This window comes from Notothenia rossii (assembly GCF_949606895.1).
Source record: "Notothenia rossii genome assembly, chromosome: 3".
NCBI classification, from domain to species: domain Eukaryota; kingdom Metazoa; phylum Chordata; class Actinopteri; order Perciformes; family Nototheniidae; genus Notothenia; species Notothenia rossii.
Genome location: NC_136901.1, coordinates 74,481,509 through 74,496,673, shown reverse-complemented (window position 1 = coordinate 74,496,673; position 15,165 = coordinate 74,481,509). Strand labels below are relative to the sequence as shown.

Here is a 15,165-nt window from a genome sequence, read left to right as displayed (position 1 = left end):
TTGGCAATGCCTCAGGGTTCCGGTGGGCATGTAAAAAAATGCATAATGCTGCGCTATACTTTGTGGCCTCACCCGGTTGCATAGCAACGGTTATTGTTTAGGTGTCTTTTAATAAGCAGGTAGTCATATTATTAGCTAGAACTAGCTGGATCTGATCGATATGGACATAACCGCGAGTGAAGTCTAATCTGACAGGACAGAGAGATCAGCTGCTGCTGACGAGTCGACACGCAGCTCTGCATGATCACATGCAGCGGTGAGCGGACAAAACACACACTTCAGGTTAGAATATCACTCGTAGCTATTTTAATGATCTCTCAAACTACCTAAACTAGTTATAGATATGTTTAGTTTTACTGTCGGGTCACTCATTACTGGATCCGCGAGCTGCATGATACTGGTATAATAGATTGCCCGATCGGGCAACCAGCAGGAGAGGCTTCATTGCCCGAGCTAAATACTAGATGGCCCCGGGCCATCGGGCAGTCCTTAATGTCGAGCCCTGGACCATTAGTCTTCTCATTGTGCTTATTGCTGTGGATAGGTGTTAACTATTGTTGTTGTATTGTATCATATCAAAAGTTGTTTTCATCCAAGGCACCACCACCAGGTGAATGTTGGAAGCTTGGAGATGAATGGAGCTGTAAAGAGGTGGTAAGTAAAACAACGTTTTAATCCATTGCATGTGATTGATGTAGTTATAAAAAGTATATCATAAGCTGTCATTACAGTCTAAATATCTAACAGCAAATGGAGGAGAGTCTGAGGAGAACAGAGGAGAGGAGACAGCAACAGGAGGAGAGTATGAGGAGAGGAGAACAGGAGAGGATACAGCAAAAGGAGGATAGTCTGAGGAGAAGATGAGGAGAGGAGAACAGAGGAAACAGGGAAAGCAGAGTAAAGAGCAGAGTTGAAAGAGAAGTTGAAAGCAGAGCAAACAGTAGCAGGAGAAGTAGAGCTAATGTAAAAGTAACTTTGAAAAGTATCAGCAAGAAGATCAGAGTTGCATAATGTTATTTTGTTTTATTTGTTACTGTTATATTAATGTTGTATGTTCATTTTTGTACATAGGATAATAAAGATGATCTTAACCTTGAACTCGATTCATGACCTCATTTCATTATTAAAACCTTAATATCAAATTACAGACTGGATTCAAATTAGGATCTCCAAATGTGTTGATGTAATGTTTGTGATATTAAACTGAAGGATAAAGTGTTCCTTTATGTGTTGAGAAAATTCCCCTCCCTCTTAAGCCAAGTAAGGTGTTTAAAAAGCCTCTTGGATCAGCTGGAAAATGCATCATCACAAAGCTGAAAACAGCTGTTTCACTTTACTTTTGAAAGATACGACAGAGACAAAGCTACACATATATGATGATATTATAGAATATGATGCATTGCTGCAGATTAAACTACCCAAAGGGATATAAAGGTAAAACACATCTAAAGCAGTAACATGCAACATACATTTTATTGCACCAGGAGCTATCTTGGGACTTTTACTGCAACAACGTTGACTTGCCTGTGAATACAAAATAAACCATAGTGTTGCTGATCTACAGTGTTGTTCTATATCGTATAAGGCTTCGCCCTCTAAGGCTATCGCTATTGGGTAATCCCTCCTGCACGTGTGCAGCACTGACAGATTTAATCCACGCCCACCTATGACGTGGGCCCCACCTCCGGGCTCACTTCCGTATAAATAGGAAGTAGGCCCTACTATCTACTCCCACTTTTCTTCAGCACTCCGTTGCAGAAGCATTGTCAGGCAAAAACAGTTCTGTTAAGAGCTACTTACCGTAACACAAGCATTCCTCCTAAAAAGCTTCTGTTTTCCGGTAAAATGGAGACTGGACAGGAAAGTCAAGGCTGTGTCAGGGATTGCCTCGTATGCGGAACGGGCTACATTATGAGTTTTGACAGGCACTCACAGTGTGAGTCCTGCCTGGGATTAGAGCATGCGAACGCTGCTCTCAATCCCGGGGTGTCTTGCTCGCATTGTGCCCGTCTCCCGCTGGCCCTCAGACAGCAGAGAGCGGACGCTCTCGCTGCTGCGGCCGCCGAGGACGATTGGCACGTCCAGGAGGGGTACTCCGGGGACAAAGCCCTTGATTTCCTGGATCCGAGTGGAGGGCACGAGTCGGACGACTACGTCCCCTCCATTCAGGGATCACCGGGTGATTCCCCCATCATCTCTCCCCTCCGGACGGAGGAGACAGGTATGGGGCCCGGTGCAGGGCCGGTGTACGTCCCAGTGATCCCTATCTCCGGCGCCACGGCATTGCCATCGATCGGTGGGATCCTCCTAGAACTTCCGGAGATTATATCTAAGGCGGCCGCCTGGAGAAATCTCCCTGTTCCCCTAGCTCAGGAGAGCTCACCGCCGGATGATATGTCCGGGGTGTTCTCCCGGGTGCACAGGGTTAGGACTGACCCGATCTGGCCACGCTTCCCGGCCATAAGGAAGTACCAGGAGGGGGCAGCGAGGGACCCTGGAGCAATGAAAGCTCCGATAGGGACATACGTGCCCCTCACGAGAGTGGAGGGATTCACGGACGTGAATTTCCCGACCGTGCCTCCTCTAGAGCCGAACCTCACGGCATTCTTTGGGGCTAGGCAGGCCAACACGGTTTCCGGACGGCAACCCATGTTGGCTGCCGCCAAAGATCGGTTTGTCGCCCGACAGACTGACCGCATGCATCAGTGTGCGTTCCAGGCGGCGGCGGCGGCAAACAATATAGCGTTGCTGTCAAAATCCATGGTGGAAATGTCAGAGCAGTCTAAAACCATGTCCTCAGGGCTGAGGAGATAGGTAAGGCGGCTAGTACTGCACTTACCCTGTGCGCAGCAGTCGCAGTCTCGCAGGCGCGGATTGCGACATGGGCGACACAGGTTCAACGGTACCTCTGGCTACAGCAGGGGAATATACCGGAGGGTGCAGGAAAGGAGCTGCTGGAGGCGCCAGTCAGTCCGGACGGACTGTTTGGGCCACAGTTCCACACCATGGTGGAGTCTATGAAATCTGCCGCGGAGCAGGCAGAAGACATAAGGCGTCACGCTAGCTGGCTTCAGGACAAACGTCCTCAGCAACAGCAGCGACAGCAACGACAGCACCCGCAGCCCCCGCAACAGTCTCAGCGAGGGCAGCGCGGGCAACGGCGAGAACAGCAACGGCGTCAGAATCGCCCTTCGGCAGCTGCAGGGGCTCCGTCCCAGGTCTCCGCTCCTCCGCCACAGAGACAGGATCTGCAGGCGTCGAGTCGGAGGGGAAAAAGGAACCCCCGCTCCTGGTCTGCTCCTCCGAGGGAACCTCCGAGGAAACAGAACCGAAGATGACTCTTTGGGGGGGTTATGTGGGAAGAGAGAATTCTGAATAAAAACGATTCAAATCTCAACAGTGTGTCTGTAGCAACTGTGTCTCACATGTCCCCCACACTAGTCAGGCCGGCTGCCATTAATCTATTGGTTAAAAGGCAGCGGGACTTGTTGCATATTCCATCTGTTTTTTCCTTTTCGGGTAAAAGACAGAAGGACTCGCCGTTTGAGCCAGCTGTTTCTAATCTGTCGGTTAGAAAACAGCAAGGCTCGCTGTATAAGCCTGCGGTATTTAACCAGTCGGTTAAAAGACAACAGGGCTTGACATTTAAACCGGCTACTTCTATCCTTTCGGGTAACAAGCAGCGCAGTTTTTTCTCTGTTCCAGTTGTGCCTACACACAGTCGTATTAAGCCTAGCGCGGCTATTACGCACGAAGTGAATAGCACTGCACACACCTCCACGAGTTGGAGCATAAACCCGCCTCAGGGTCCTGTTGATGAGTCTTCTCCTAAACAGAGACAGGTTGAGAGCCGGTATGTGATGCAGCGTGTGGAGACCCCTTCAAAGCCCTTTAGGGCGGGGCCCCCCTTGGGTTGCTTCATGGGCAACGGCGGCAAGGGCTCTGGCATGGCTTGTCACCATGACTACCACAACACAACAAAAACAGGTACGCCCGCTCTCAGAGCGGTGCTCAGAGTGGAGGCGGCTATGTTTAATGGACGGATGGATGAGCAGGCTGATCAGCAGAGGGTACTCTCTGCAATTTGCCTTACCCCCCCCCGCAGTTCGAGGGGATTCAGGAAACGCTCCTGTCATCCCAAGAACAGTGTCTTGCGCTCCAGTCAGAGCTGCGGAAACTCCTGTTAAAGAAAGCAATTTCCAGGGTTCCTCAGGGGAAAGAAAATCGGGGGTTTTTCTCCCGTTATTTTCTTATCCCGAAAAAGACCGGGGGGATTAGACCCATCCTAGATCTGTCAGCATTCAACAGGGTGATAATGAAAAGACCGTTTCATATGCTGACAATCAAACAGGTAATGGAGTGTGTTCACCAGGGAGATTGGTGCACCTCCATAGACCTGAAGGATGCTTACTTCCACATAACCATCATCCCAAAACACAGGAAATTCCTGCGTTTTTCATTCCAGGGAATAGCGTACCAGTTCAATCGACTGCCGTTCGGATATTCTCTGGCTCCACGCACTTTTTCAAACTGTGTAGAGACGGCGCTGGAGCCGCTACGCAGAAGAGGGATGAGAGTGTTATTTTATCTGGACGACCTGCTATTGCTGGCCCGCTCCAGAGAGGAAGCTGCTTTACAGACGGTACAACTTGTATCTCACCTGTCAAGCCTGGGTTTCATAATCAATTGGGAGAAGAGCTGTCCTCTTCCCTCCCAGGTTTTCATATATCTGGGGGTGGAATTCAACTCAGCCCGCATGAGAGCACGACTCTCACAGCGGAGAGTGGAGGATCTGACAGCTCTCCTCGGGCGCGTCACACCCGGCAGGGTGGTGACAGCCCTCTCCGTGATGCAGCTGTTGGGCATGATGTCAGCTGGTCACGTGGTGATCCCCCTGGGTCTCCTTTACATGAGGAGACTTCAGAGATGGTTTATTCGCCTGCGCATCGACCCCGTGCGTCAGAAGAGACGCATGGTGTACATTCCTCTGTCCGTAGGTTTAGATCTGACCTACTGGAAAAATCCCCACGTCCTGTCAGTGGGGGTTTCCCTCGGCAGAGTGACGTCACACACCTCGGTGTTCACAGACGCATCGCTCTCAGGGTGGGGAGGAACATGCATGTCGCAGGCAGTGGGGGGACAGTGGCCGCCTCACATGTCCCTTCATATAAACGCGCTGGAATTACTCGCCATATGGAAAGTAATCCGGCACTTCGCCCCGTTGCTGTGGAATCATCATGTGTTGATTCGAACGGACAACAAGGCAGCAGCAGCATACATAAATCGTCAGGGAGGTGTACGATCAGCGCAGCTGCTGGACACAGCCAGGAGGCTGTTGTGCTGGGCGCGCACACACGTACTCTCTGTCAGAGCAGTATATATTCCCGGCGAGCTGAACAGAGGGGCAGACCTCATGTCCAGAGGAGGTCCTCGACAAGGGGACTGGAGCCTCCACCCCGAGCTGGTCTCCCAGGTATGGAGCAGGTTCGGAAGAGCGGAGGTAGATCTGTTCGCTGCACGCGGGAACGCGCAATGTGCTCTCTGGTTCTCCCTGAGAAGGCAGGATCACCCCCCTCTGGGGGTGGACGCGTTCGCACACAGACCTTGGCCCAAGGTGTTACTGTACGCTTTCCCACCAGTCCCTCTGATCCCTCGGTTCCTGGACCGAGTGCAGGAGGAGCGGCTGATAGCGGTCTTAATAGCTCCGGAGCGCACGGGAGCGTCCTGGTTCCCCTGCATACAGCGGATGCTGTCAGGGAGACCGTGGGAAATTCCGTGGCGGGGGGATGCTCTCTCCCAGGTGGAGGGAGCGATCCACAGTCACCCAATGTTAGGCCAACGTTTGTGGGCATGGCCCCTGAGCGGGAACACTTAGAGAGGCTTGGCCTCTCTCAAGATGTTGTGAGTACTATTCAGGGGTCTAGGGCCGCGTCCACCAGGGCGTCTTACACAGCCAAATGGACAGCGTTCCAGCGTTGGTGTGTAGGGAAAGGCTTGGACCCCGTTACGTGTCCCCTGCCTCACGTGCTGTCATTCCTCCAGCTGTTGCTGGACAGGAATTTGGCTTATAGCACGATAAAAACATATGCCGCTGCCATTTCTTCATGCCACGTAGGTTTTGAGATCAGCACGGTGTTCAGTCACCCTCTGACAAAACGTTTTCTACGAGGAGTACAGAGACTCAGACCGGTGTCACGCGCTTTAGCGCCTCAATGGGATTTGGCTTTAGTGCTGCGCGCACTGGGTAAAGCTCCTTTTGAACCATTAGATCAGGTTCCCCTGAAGTTTTTGTCAGTCAAAGTAGCTCTGCTCTTAGCTCTGACATCAGCTAAAAGGGTGAGTGACTTGTCTGCTCTCTCGGTGGCTCCGTCGTGTCTCCAGATCCAAGGAGATGGCAGCTCAGCTGTATTACGCCCGAACCCGGCGTTTATGCCAAAGGTGATAACAAGCTCTTTTAGATCAAGAGTGATAACCTTGAAGGGCTTCTTTCCCCCTCCTCACATATCGGAGGAAGAAGCCACTTTTCATCTCCTCTGTCCCGTGCGCGCGCTGGCAGGCTATATTGCACGCACGGCTGCTTTACGCAAATCCCAGCGTCTGTTTGTACATTATAGAGAGCGCTCATTAGGGCAGCCTCTATCTACACAGCGCCTGTCACACTGGCTATGTGAGGCGGTGTCACAGGCGTATGTCTCCTCTGGGTTGGATCCCCCGGAGAACATTAAAGCGCACAGCACCAGGGGAGTTTCAACCTCTACGGCGTTGCACGGAGGAATGACAGTGGAAGACATTTGCACGGCTGCATCTTGGTCTTCACCCTGTTCTTTTATTCGTTTTTATTTGAGGGATGTCTCCCATTCCTCTCTGACACATTCAGTGCTGAATAGCCTGTCAGAATGAGTAATGTCGGGGTTTTTTAATTGCGTGCCCTCTCTCCGGCCGGTAGGCACTTAGAGAGCTGCCCTTTTTCCCCCTCTCTTGATCGTTTTATTTAAAGGAGACTCGGTCTCTATCTCTTATAAACGATAGGTAGCATAAGTAAGCCTACCCTCGTTCCCTTATGGAGAATATTCATTTTTTAAATGATATATTCCCTGGGAATGTGATGCTCCATTTTACGCAGGACGAAATGGACATGGGTTATTCACTGAGTAGGTGTGTTTTGTGCTTCTGGTAACGGACGGAACCAGTGGGGCGTAGACTACATCCTGCTTCGCCCTTAACCCAATAGCAATAGCCTTAGAGGGCGAAGCCTTATACGATATAGAACTGGGGTTACGTAATGTAACCCAGCTTCTATGAGTATAGGCGCAGCCCTCTAAGGGTCGGGCCCCACTGGCTCCGCGAATAGCTGAAGAAAAGCTGTTTGTGTGGGAGTAGATAGTAGGGCCTACTTCCTATTTATACGGAAGTGAGCCCGGAGGTGGGGCCCACGTCATAGGTGGGCGTGGATTAAATCTGTCAGTGCTGCACACGTGCAGGAGGGATTACCCAATAGCGATAGCCTTAGAGGGCTGCGCCTATACTCATAGAAGCTGGGTTACATTACGTAACCCCAGTCATTCTTCTTTCAACAGCAAGACCGCTAACAAGTATTTACATACTTAATATAGTTTAGTTTCTCGCCATCCCAAACGTAAACATTCAGCCACGTGACTGCGCTTCCGAGCCGCTCCGATTACAACCGAGCCGCTCCGATTACAACGAGAGTTAGAACGAGAACGTGACGTCATATTTACATTAGACGGATCCTTTCTAGCCATAACCGAGCAGCAGACTTCAGATAGCATTGAGCTAACAGTCCAGCCGTGAAGACATGTACAGGAGTTTTGAGATTCCTTCAAATGCCGTTGCCATGGCAACACAATGCTCGCCTTGAAACACGGTTCTCTCATAACTTCAGTGAAAATACTCATAACAGCCTAGAACTTCACAGGTTTGGTTACGATGCAGCCATCAACGCATCTAAGCGTAGTATGGGGTGTCATCAAATGCCGTTGCCATGGCGACGGACCACTCGCCATGAAACACGATGTGGCTGTAAGTCCCATCGACACGGTCCAATCGTTCCCCAATCTTCACTTGTATATCACCGGTCCATGCCTCAACAGCTCTACGCCAATTCTGAGATCTCACCATATGCCGTTTCCATTGAAACGCATCCCGGTCCAATCTTCACTTGTATATCACCGGTCCATGCCTCAACAGCTCTACGCCAAATCTGAGATCTCACCATATGTCGTTTCCATGGAAACGCATCCCTCGCCATAAAACATGATGTCGCTATAAGTCCAATGGACACGGTCCAATCGTCCCCCAACCTTCACTTGTATATCACCGGTCCATGCCTCAACGGCTCTACGCCAAATCTGAGATCTCACCATATGCCGTTTCTATGGAAACGCATCCCTCGCCATAAAACATGATGTCGCTATAACTCCTATGAAAATGTTCAAAAAGTGCTCAAACTTCACATGTGTACTAACAGTCCAGCCGTGAAGACATCTGCGGGACAGTTGTGATTTTTTAAAATTCCGTTGCCATGGCAACACAATGCTCGCCTTGAAACACAGTTTTCAAAAAACTTCAGTGAAAATACTCCAAACAGCCCAAAACTTCACAGGTTTGGTAACGATGCAGCCATCAACGCATCTAAGCGTATTATGGGGTGTCGTCAAATGCCGTTGCCATGGCGACAGATCATTCGCCATCAAGTTAGTTCACACGTTTGCAGTTCAAATATTCTGCTGCTATTCCAAGCCTTTTCACTTTCTTTTCTTCTCTCATCACACATTCAAGCCCCCAGTGTTCATGTATCATTTCAATCTAAATTATTCACTTTTTTTCTTAAACATTACATTTCAGCATAGCAGTTTAGCACAGATTTTCAGCATAAAGCATTCCCACTAGCAATTTCTTCAGGAATTGCATTCTCTAGTTCTAATAAGGCATTTCATTTTCTTAAGAGGAGTTGCCTACTTGCCCATCTTATGTTTTGTCATATTTATGGGGGAACACTTGATGATGGCTAGAGCAAGTAAAGTTGAATATTTTTTTGTGAAGCATGATAAATATTTTCAATATCTGTTTCAGAGCACCGACTGCGCTAACGGAGAGAAGTTGAACCTAGAAAACAAAACAGAGGAGGTAAATGTCATTCTTTTATTAAACACTGAAACAATCTGTGAATAAGCTAAATTAGTTGCACCTTGATTTTGACCATGTTTGATTGCCAAGGCCAGGAAGCATTTGTTAGAAACATAAACAGTGACTATATACACAACAGGGTATATGCAGGAATCCTGAAGTCAAATGTAATACCTTTTAAGACCTTTTTTAAGACCCTTTCCATACATTTTAAGACCTCATCGCAACTTTGAGTTCTAACCGGTTACATTGGCAACACACTTTACCTCACATTTACTATATTGATTGTAAGATAGCAAAACTAAACAGAGTGCAGACAGACTACTGAAGCCTCCTCTCCACATGAACTTCAACCTCTCTGTTAAGGTCAGGTTTAATGCAGTATGCTGCTTTTTTGCTTCTGTACTCTGTGCTCTTTCATTCCAGTAAAACTCCTCAGAAACCATTAGAAACCAGTATTTGACCAATAAACAAAACAATTGACAAAACTTTGAACTATGAAATATATTAAACTTTGGTGAGCTTCAGCGGGGTAATGCCATATAGGAGCTCCCTCACAAATACCCAGGAGTTAAATTGGGCTGGGGCTGTCCGGGGCTAAGCCCTGGCACATAGGACGATGCTCCGACGTCATCACCCTCACACATTTGTCATATGTCTCCAAAAAAGGATATATATATATATATATATATATATATGTTAAGACTTTTCTCGTTCCTAATATAGACTATATTTAGGGTCTATATGTGTTGACTTTACTTTAAAATAGCAGATCTCTGTGACCGGATATAGTTTGGCTTAGACCCCGGCCCCACGAGGACGCATACGGTAAAACGCATACGCAAGCGCAAAAAAGGCTTCCGTTCACACGCATTCGATTCATTAACGTGTCCGTTCACACTAGACCGCTGGAAATGCTGGAAACGATGTAGTACATATGTCAGGCCTGTAAGTGGCGCTGCTGCCGCCCGAAATACACCAAAAGCAGCGAAGAAGACCCCGGAGCATGGTTGCCATGGTTGCCCTTCTGTTTATTCTCCGCGGTGGATGGCGTGTTCTCCTGCTGTATCTCTCAGGTAGTCCACCAGCAGATGAAAAACACCCACCTCTCCGCCTCTTCCAAGGAACGAGGGGACCGTGCAGCAGTTTCCGTAAAAACAATGTTCCGCCGGTCAACATGTCCGTTAAAGTTTAGATCTTCCGTACAAAATTAGAAAAGTGCCGGTCAGAGGTCTTCTTTGTTATTTATTGAGCTTTAAAACAAATTGATAACGACTCTGTTCTCTGTATAATAATATAATAATATTTAATAAACGGTGACTGCCTCTCTTTTCCTCCCCCTCTTCTGACAGCCCAGCAGCAGCAGGAGACGTGGGGAGAGGGAGGCGGGCTATTTCATCGTTATCAGAAAATGATCATATAGGCCACACACGGAGCCGTTGGACCCCCAGAGCGTTGCGTATGCCGGTCTACCCACCTTGGGACCCGTTACCGTAGTCATTTAGTTCCCCCCCCCCACAGAGCGGAGCAAGGCAACGAAACTTAAAATAATAAGCAGCATTTTACAGCGCGCTATGCATGGGGCCGCCTTGGGGGCTTTCCCGACATATCGTTTCAGTAAATTAAAGGGTGTTTCATGTTGTCGTTGCTGTGAACCTTCTTAATACCTTGGAAAATGACGTTTAATACTTTTTAATAGCCTTAATTTTCGCTAAATTGATTTATCAACTTTTAATACTTTTTAAGACCCCGCGGACACCCTGTACAAATATCTAGGACTTGATAATACAAACTGTTACAAATTATATCCCTGAAACATTGGGTCGAGGATATTAATATGTTCTTATACTTCTGCATTGTCTACTGCAATCCTGGCTCTGAAAACTGCAACTCCAATCATTTGTATTGACTGTTTTGTCAGGACACACGAAGGAACAACACGAGCTGGATCGAGACCAACTAATCGACGAATCAAAGAAGAAAGACAGCACAGCCATCAAGGACTTGAGGTGCAGAACTTTTGCAAATAGAAGACATGATGTCATCAGTCTACAGATGAGCATCGAAGACATCAAGGACAGATGGTCTGTCTTGTTTGATTTCTCGCAAGTGAGTAAAGGGAATGTTCTTTAAGCATTGGTCAACACAGACATTACAGACGGATAACCTGCATGTGTCACAGTTTTACATCCTATTGAAAGCTATATGGACTTTAGTTTTTGATGGATTGAAATGACAATTAATTTAATAATAAGTATTTTTTTCTCTTTTCTCATCTCTCTCTTTCAGTTCAGCGCAGAGTTCCAGAGGATCACCACACTGAATCTTGAGTCAAAGTTCATGTCAATGTTGGACTTCTATTCCCCAAAACTGTTGTCCATGTTCCAAGGGAAAAAGGGTGCGGTCGGAGAGCGACACCGGGCAAAAATGAGTATTCTACTTCAGGTATTAACATGTTATCCCCCACTTATACAGTTACTTCCTTAATCATTACACCTGTCTCAATTGCATTTATTTCCTTTGTGTAAATTAATTACAATCACTAATTACTTTAGATATTCATTTATCCTAATCTGACAACTCCTCTTTAAACCGTCTGACTCTCCTTCCTGTTCAAATCTTGCTTACTTCAACTTCTCATATTATTCATCCTCATGTCTTCCTTAACAGTTATTGCTTTTCTTCCTTAGTTTTCTGCCCTTCAATATCTCACATCTTCTAGACACCCCACCACCATGTGTTATATATATACACACACATCAGTGATGCAAACACAGGTATGGCGAAGCAGAAAGAAACAGCGTAATATACCATCTGACAAAGGCCTGTGCTATAATGCTTCAATTAACTGGCTATTCTTTATAATATACTCAGATCAATAGGAGACAGAGATGTTAAGTTATAAATCAAGGGTTATTATTATTATTTACAGCAGGGGAGGGGAACCCTTTTCCTTTCAATTTTTACAACATCCTCCGAGGTCCTCTGCTTAAAAAAACTAAAATCACAGACAATTCATTTGGCCTTTCTTTCATGCTGTGCAAAGAAAATGCAACCTCTTAATCCAGATATTTTACCATGACTCGCGCATGCATTCACGTGCACGGTTGTGGCATGACCACCAAAACAGAAAGATATGGACACAAGATGTGTGCACATGTATTTAGTATCCATGTGAACATGATTTAAGTGGGGGGGACCTAACCTTCTCTAGGGTGGTCCGGGGGCATGCTCCCCCGGGAAGATTTTTTTATAAATATTGAAGTTAAAAGCATCAATCTTGTGTACTTTGAGAACAACATGAGGAGATATATGGGTACATCTTTCAAAACCCATTTGAAACAGAACTGTAAGCAGATTTTTCTTTTTGAATATTTTACAAAGCACTCCCCTTTTAAACTCTATTCTTGTTATTTTTAACAACTTTTTTGTTACTGTCATAGTATTTTATACCTGTTTTTAATGTATTCTCTAATGTCTCATTAATAATTATAATGATCATATCAAGGTGTGCCTTAACCTCACTGAGCTGAGGTTATTTGAGCCTCTCAGGAGAGAGCTCTCTTCCACCTGGTTGTAGAAAAGCTCTTTAAATTCGTTAGCATAGCTAGCTAACCAGATGCTAATAACAACAGATCACCACTGTGCTTACAACTAAAGACACAGCCTCGCAAACACTGAGGCATGTATACGGCTCCTTATGGGTACTGCAATATTTGAAGAGCTGGAGCGGCGTTCCGGTGCTCTCCGTAAGCACTCAAGTCTAGTCTACACTCCTTTCAGACGAGACATAAACACATGAAGACACGTTACGCTCGTGTTGTGTTCAAGGAACCTGTCCTTGGCCAGGAAAAACAGGCACTCGCTTGTTTAATTATTTTGCGATCTAGATTTCTTCTTCTTTTTTGAAGTGAGAAGTTGTCCGTCAGTCGGACAGACTAACGGACGGACTGAAGGACCCCCACCCCCCCCCAAAACTCTTCGGTTCTCCACGAATTACACAAGTCACCCAAAGCAGCGTTAAAAAAGCGGGAGGCGCCGAAAAGCGACTAATTTGCATCACTGATACATACACACACACTGAACAAAAATATAAATGCAACACTTTTGTTTTTGCTTCCATTTTTCATGAGATGAACTCAAAGATCTAAAACATTTTCTACATACACAAAATAACCATTTCTCTCAAATATTGTTCACAAATCTGAAAAAATCTGTGATAGTGAGCACTTCTCCTTTGCCGAGATAATCCATCCCACCTCACAGGTGTGGCATATCAAGATGCTGATTAGACAGCATGATTATTGCACAGGTGTGCCTTAGGCTGGCCACAATAAAAGGCCACTCTGAAATGTGCATTTTTGCTTTATTGGGGGGGGGGGGGGGGTCTGGGGGGGTCCGAAAACCAGTCAGTATCTGGTGTGAGGGTTAGGATTAGGTTTAGGGTTAGGGAGACTGTGCACCCCGCTGAGGCCAGGATATTATTTAACAACGCTGCTGCCCCAGTTAAGCTTTGTGCATGCTGCTGAGCAGACATGATGGAACAATCGCAAACGGACCAAATATTGTTTTCGCTTTTCTGAAATCGACTTCCGTTTCAACTGAAATCTCTCTCAAACATACTGAAATCGCATTTCATGTGTATATGATAGCGGATGAGACATTGTTTCACGTGTGTGTGTGTGTGTGTGTGTGTGTGTGTGTGTGTGTGTGTCACATGTGTATATGAGAGATTTTTACAAATATTTGTAAATGATTTTGGTTTCAGTTGTGTGTGTGTGTGAGAGTGCTTCACATGTGTATGTGAACAGTATTTCTGAATAATGGCCACCCATAGATATAAGTTTCTTACAAATAAGTCATTCCCCGTGAAAAAAATACATTAAAAGATTACTGATTGACTTTAGAAATCTTTGTCGAGCAAAACCACCAATAAAGTCGACTAATCGACTAAGAAGGGGCAGCCCTGGTAACAACATCCAAGCTATAAAAACGATTAGCTGAATTGAGCTCTGCATATAACTAAGCAGTCCTTTAAACACGGGTAAAATGCAACAAGACCAATTGCAGCTGAGAAATCTTAGCATTAATGGAAATCTCAACTTGGAATATTTAACACTTTTAGACATTTTATCTAGCTTAACTTTCAACCAGGTATATTTTTGCCAATGAGCATGTGAACATTTCCATTGAGCTATGGGAGCAACGGGCAGAACTGAACTCTGCATATGACTGAAATGAACCAAGAACAGTGAGACTTTAAAACAATACCAGTCCAAAATGCATTCTATCAATGGAACTCTCAACTCGCACCTTTTAGCATCTTGCTGAACAGTAGTCGGCAACTACATATGCAGGCAATTGTGAACCTTGGTTGAAAGGTTGCCAGGATCCAGCTCCAACAGTTGTTTTTGGAATACCTCAAAACTATATTTGAGATTCTTGGGGTATCTCAGATCCAAGGCATAGGTTAGTCCCAACAGATAGCAGCAGGCTCTGCTAAGATCCCCAAGACTTCTGAGGACAGGAATGCCCTCAATCACAATCCCTACATCAGTAGGCTCATCGACTGACCCATCTTGGTTCTGCAGCAGGTACATCTTCATCGCCTCCTCTGCCAACTCTTCTTGTACACTGACAGGTGCATCAGCAGCATCCTGCAGATATTGAAAAGATAACTGGGTAGTGCTTACTTTCAGCCTGCATGTTACAAGACAAAAAAAGAGCAATTCCTCACTGCTCACTCACTATGTATGTTATTGATCGTCTCACAGTCATCCATGATTACATTATTTAAAACTTCAAAACTAACACTGTTAAAAATTCTGAAAAATATTGTACTAACTAGGGCTGCAGCTATAGAGTATTCTAACAATTAATTCATTAATCGGATAATACATTATTTTGCTTTATTAAATGAGCAATAGTAAATATAGAAAATAGAAAATAAGACCGGCCTCTTAAAATGAACAAGAAAAATCAATATTGTTATTGTTTAAATTGCATACAATAATATTA

At 46.0% G+C, this 15,165-nt stretch overlaps 1 protein-coding gene and 1 long non-coding RNA gene across 2 annotated transcripts in view; one reads left to right on the top strand and one right to left on the bottom strand.

Moving 5' to 3' along the window:
• The window catches only part of LOC307033025 (uncharacterized protein), a gene marked incomplete at its 5' end in the record, with an annotated part of 34,853 nt that overhangs the window by 17,808 nt on the left and 1,880 nt on the right, over nt 1-15,165 (bottom strand). The window contains one exon of the mRNA XM_079671295.1: nt 14,722-14,804. Coding sequence (XP_079527421.1) covers nt 14,722-14,804 — 83 coding nt within the window. The remainder of the gene's footprint in view (nt 1-14,721; nt 14,805-15,165) is intronic.
• Nucleotides 7,587-11,765, top strand: LOC307031975. The gene is made up of 3 exons (XR_013806129.1): nt 7,587-9,147; nt 11,069-11,256; nt 11,437-11,765. It is a non-coding gene; the product is annotated as an uncharacterized lncRNA (long non-coding RNA).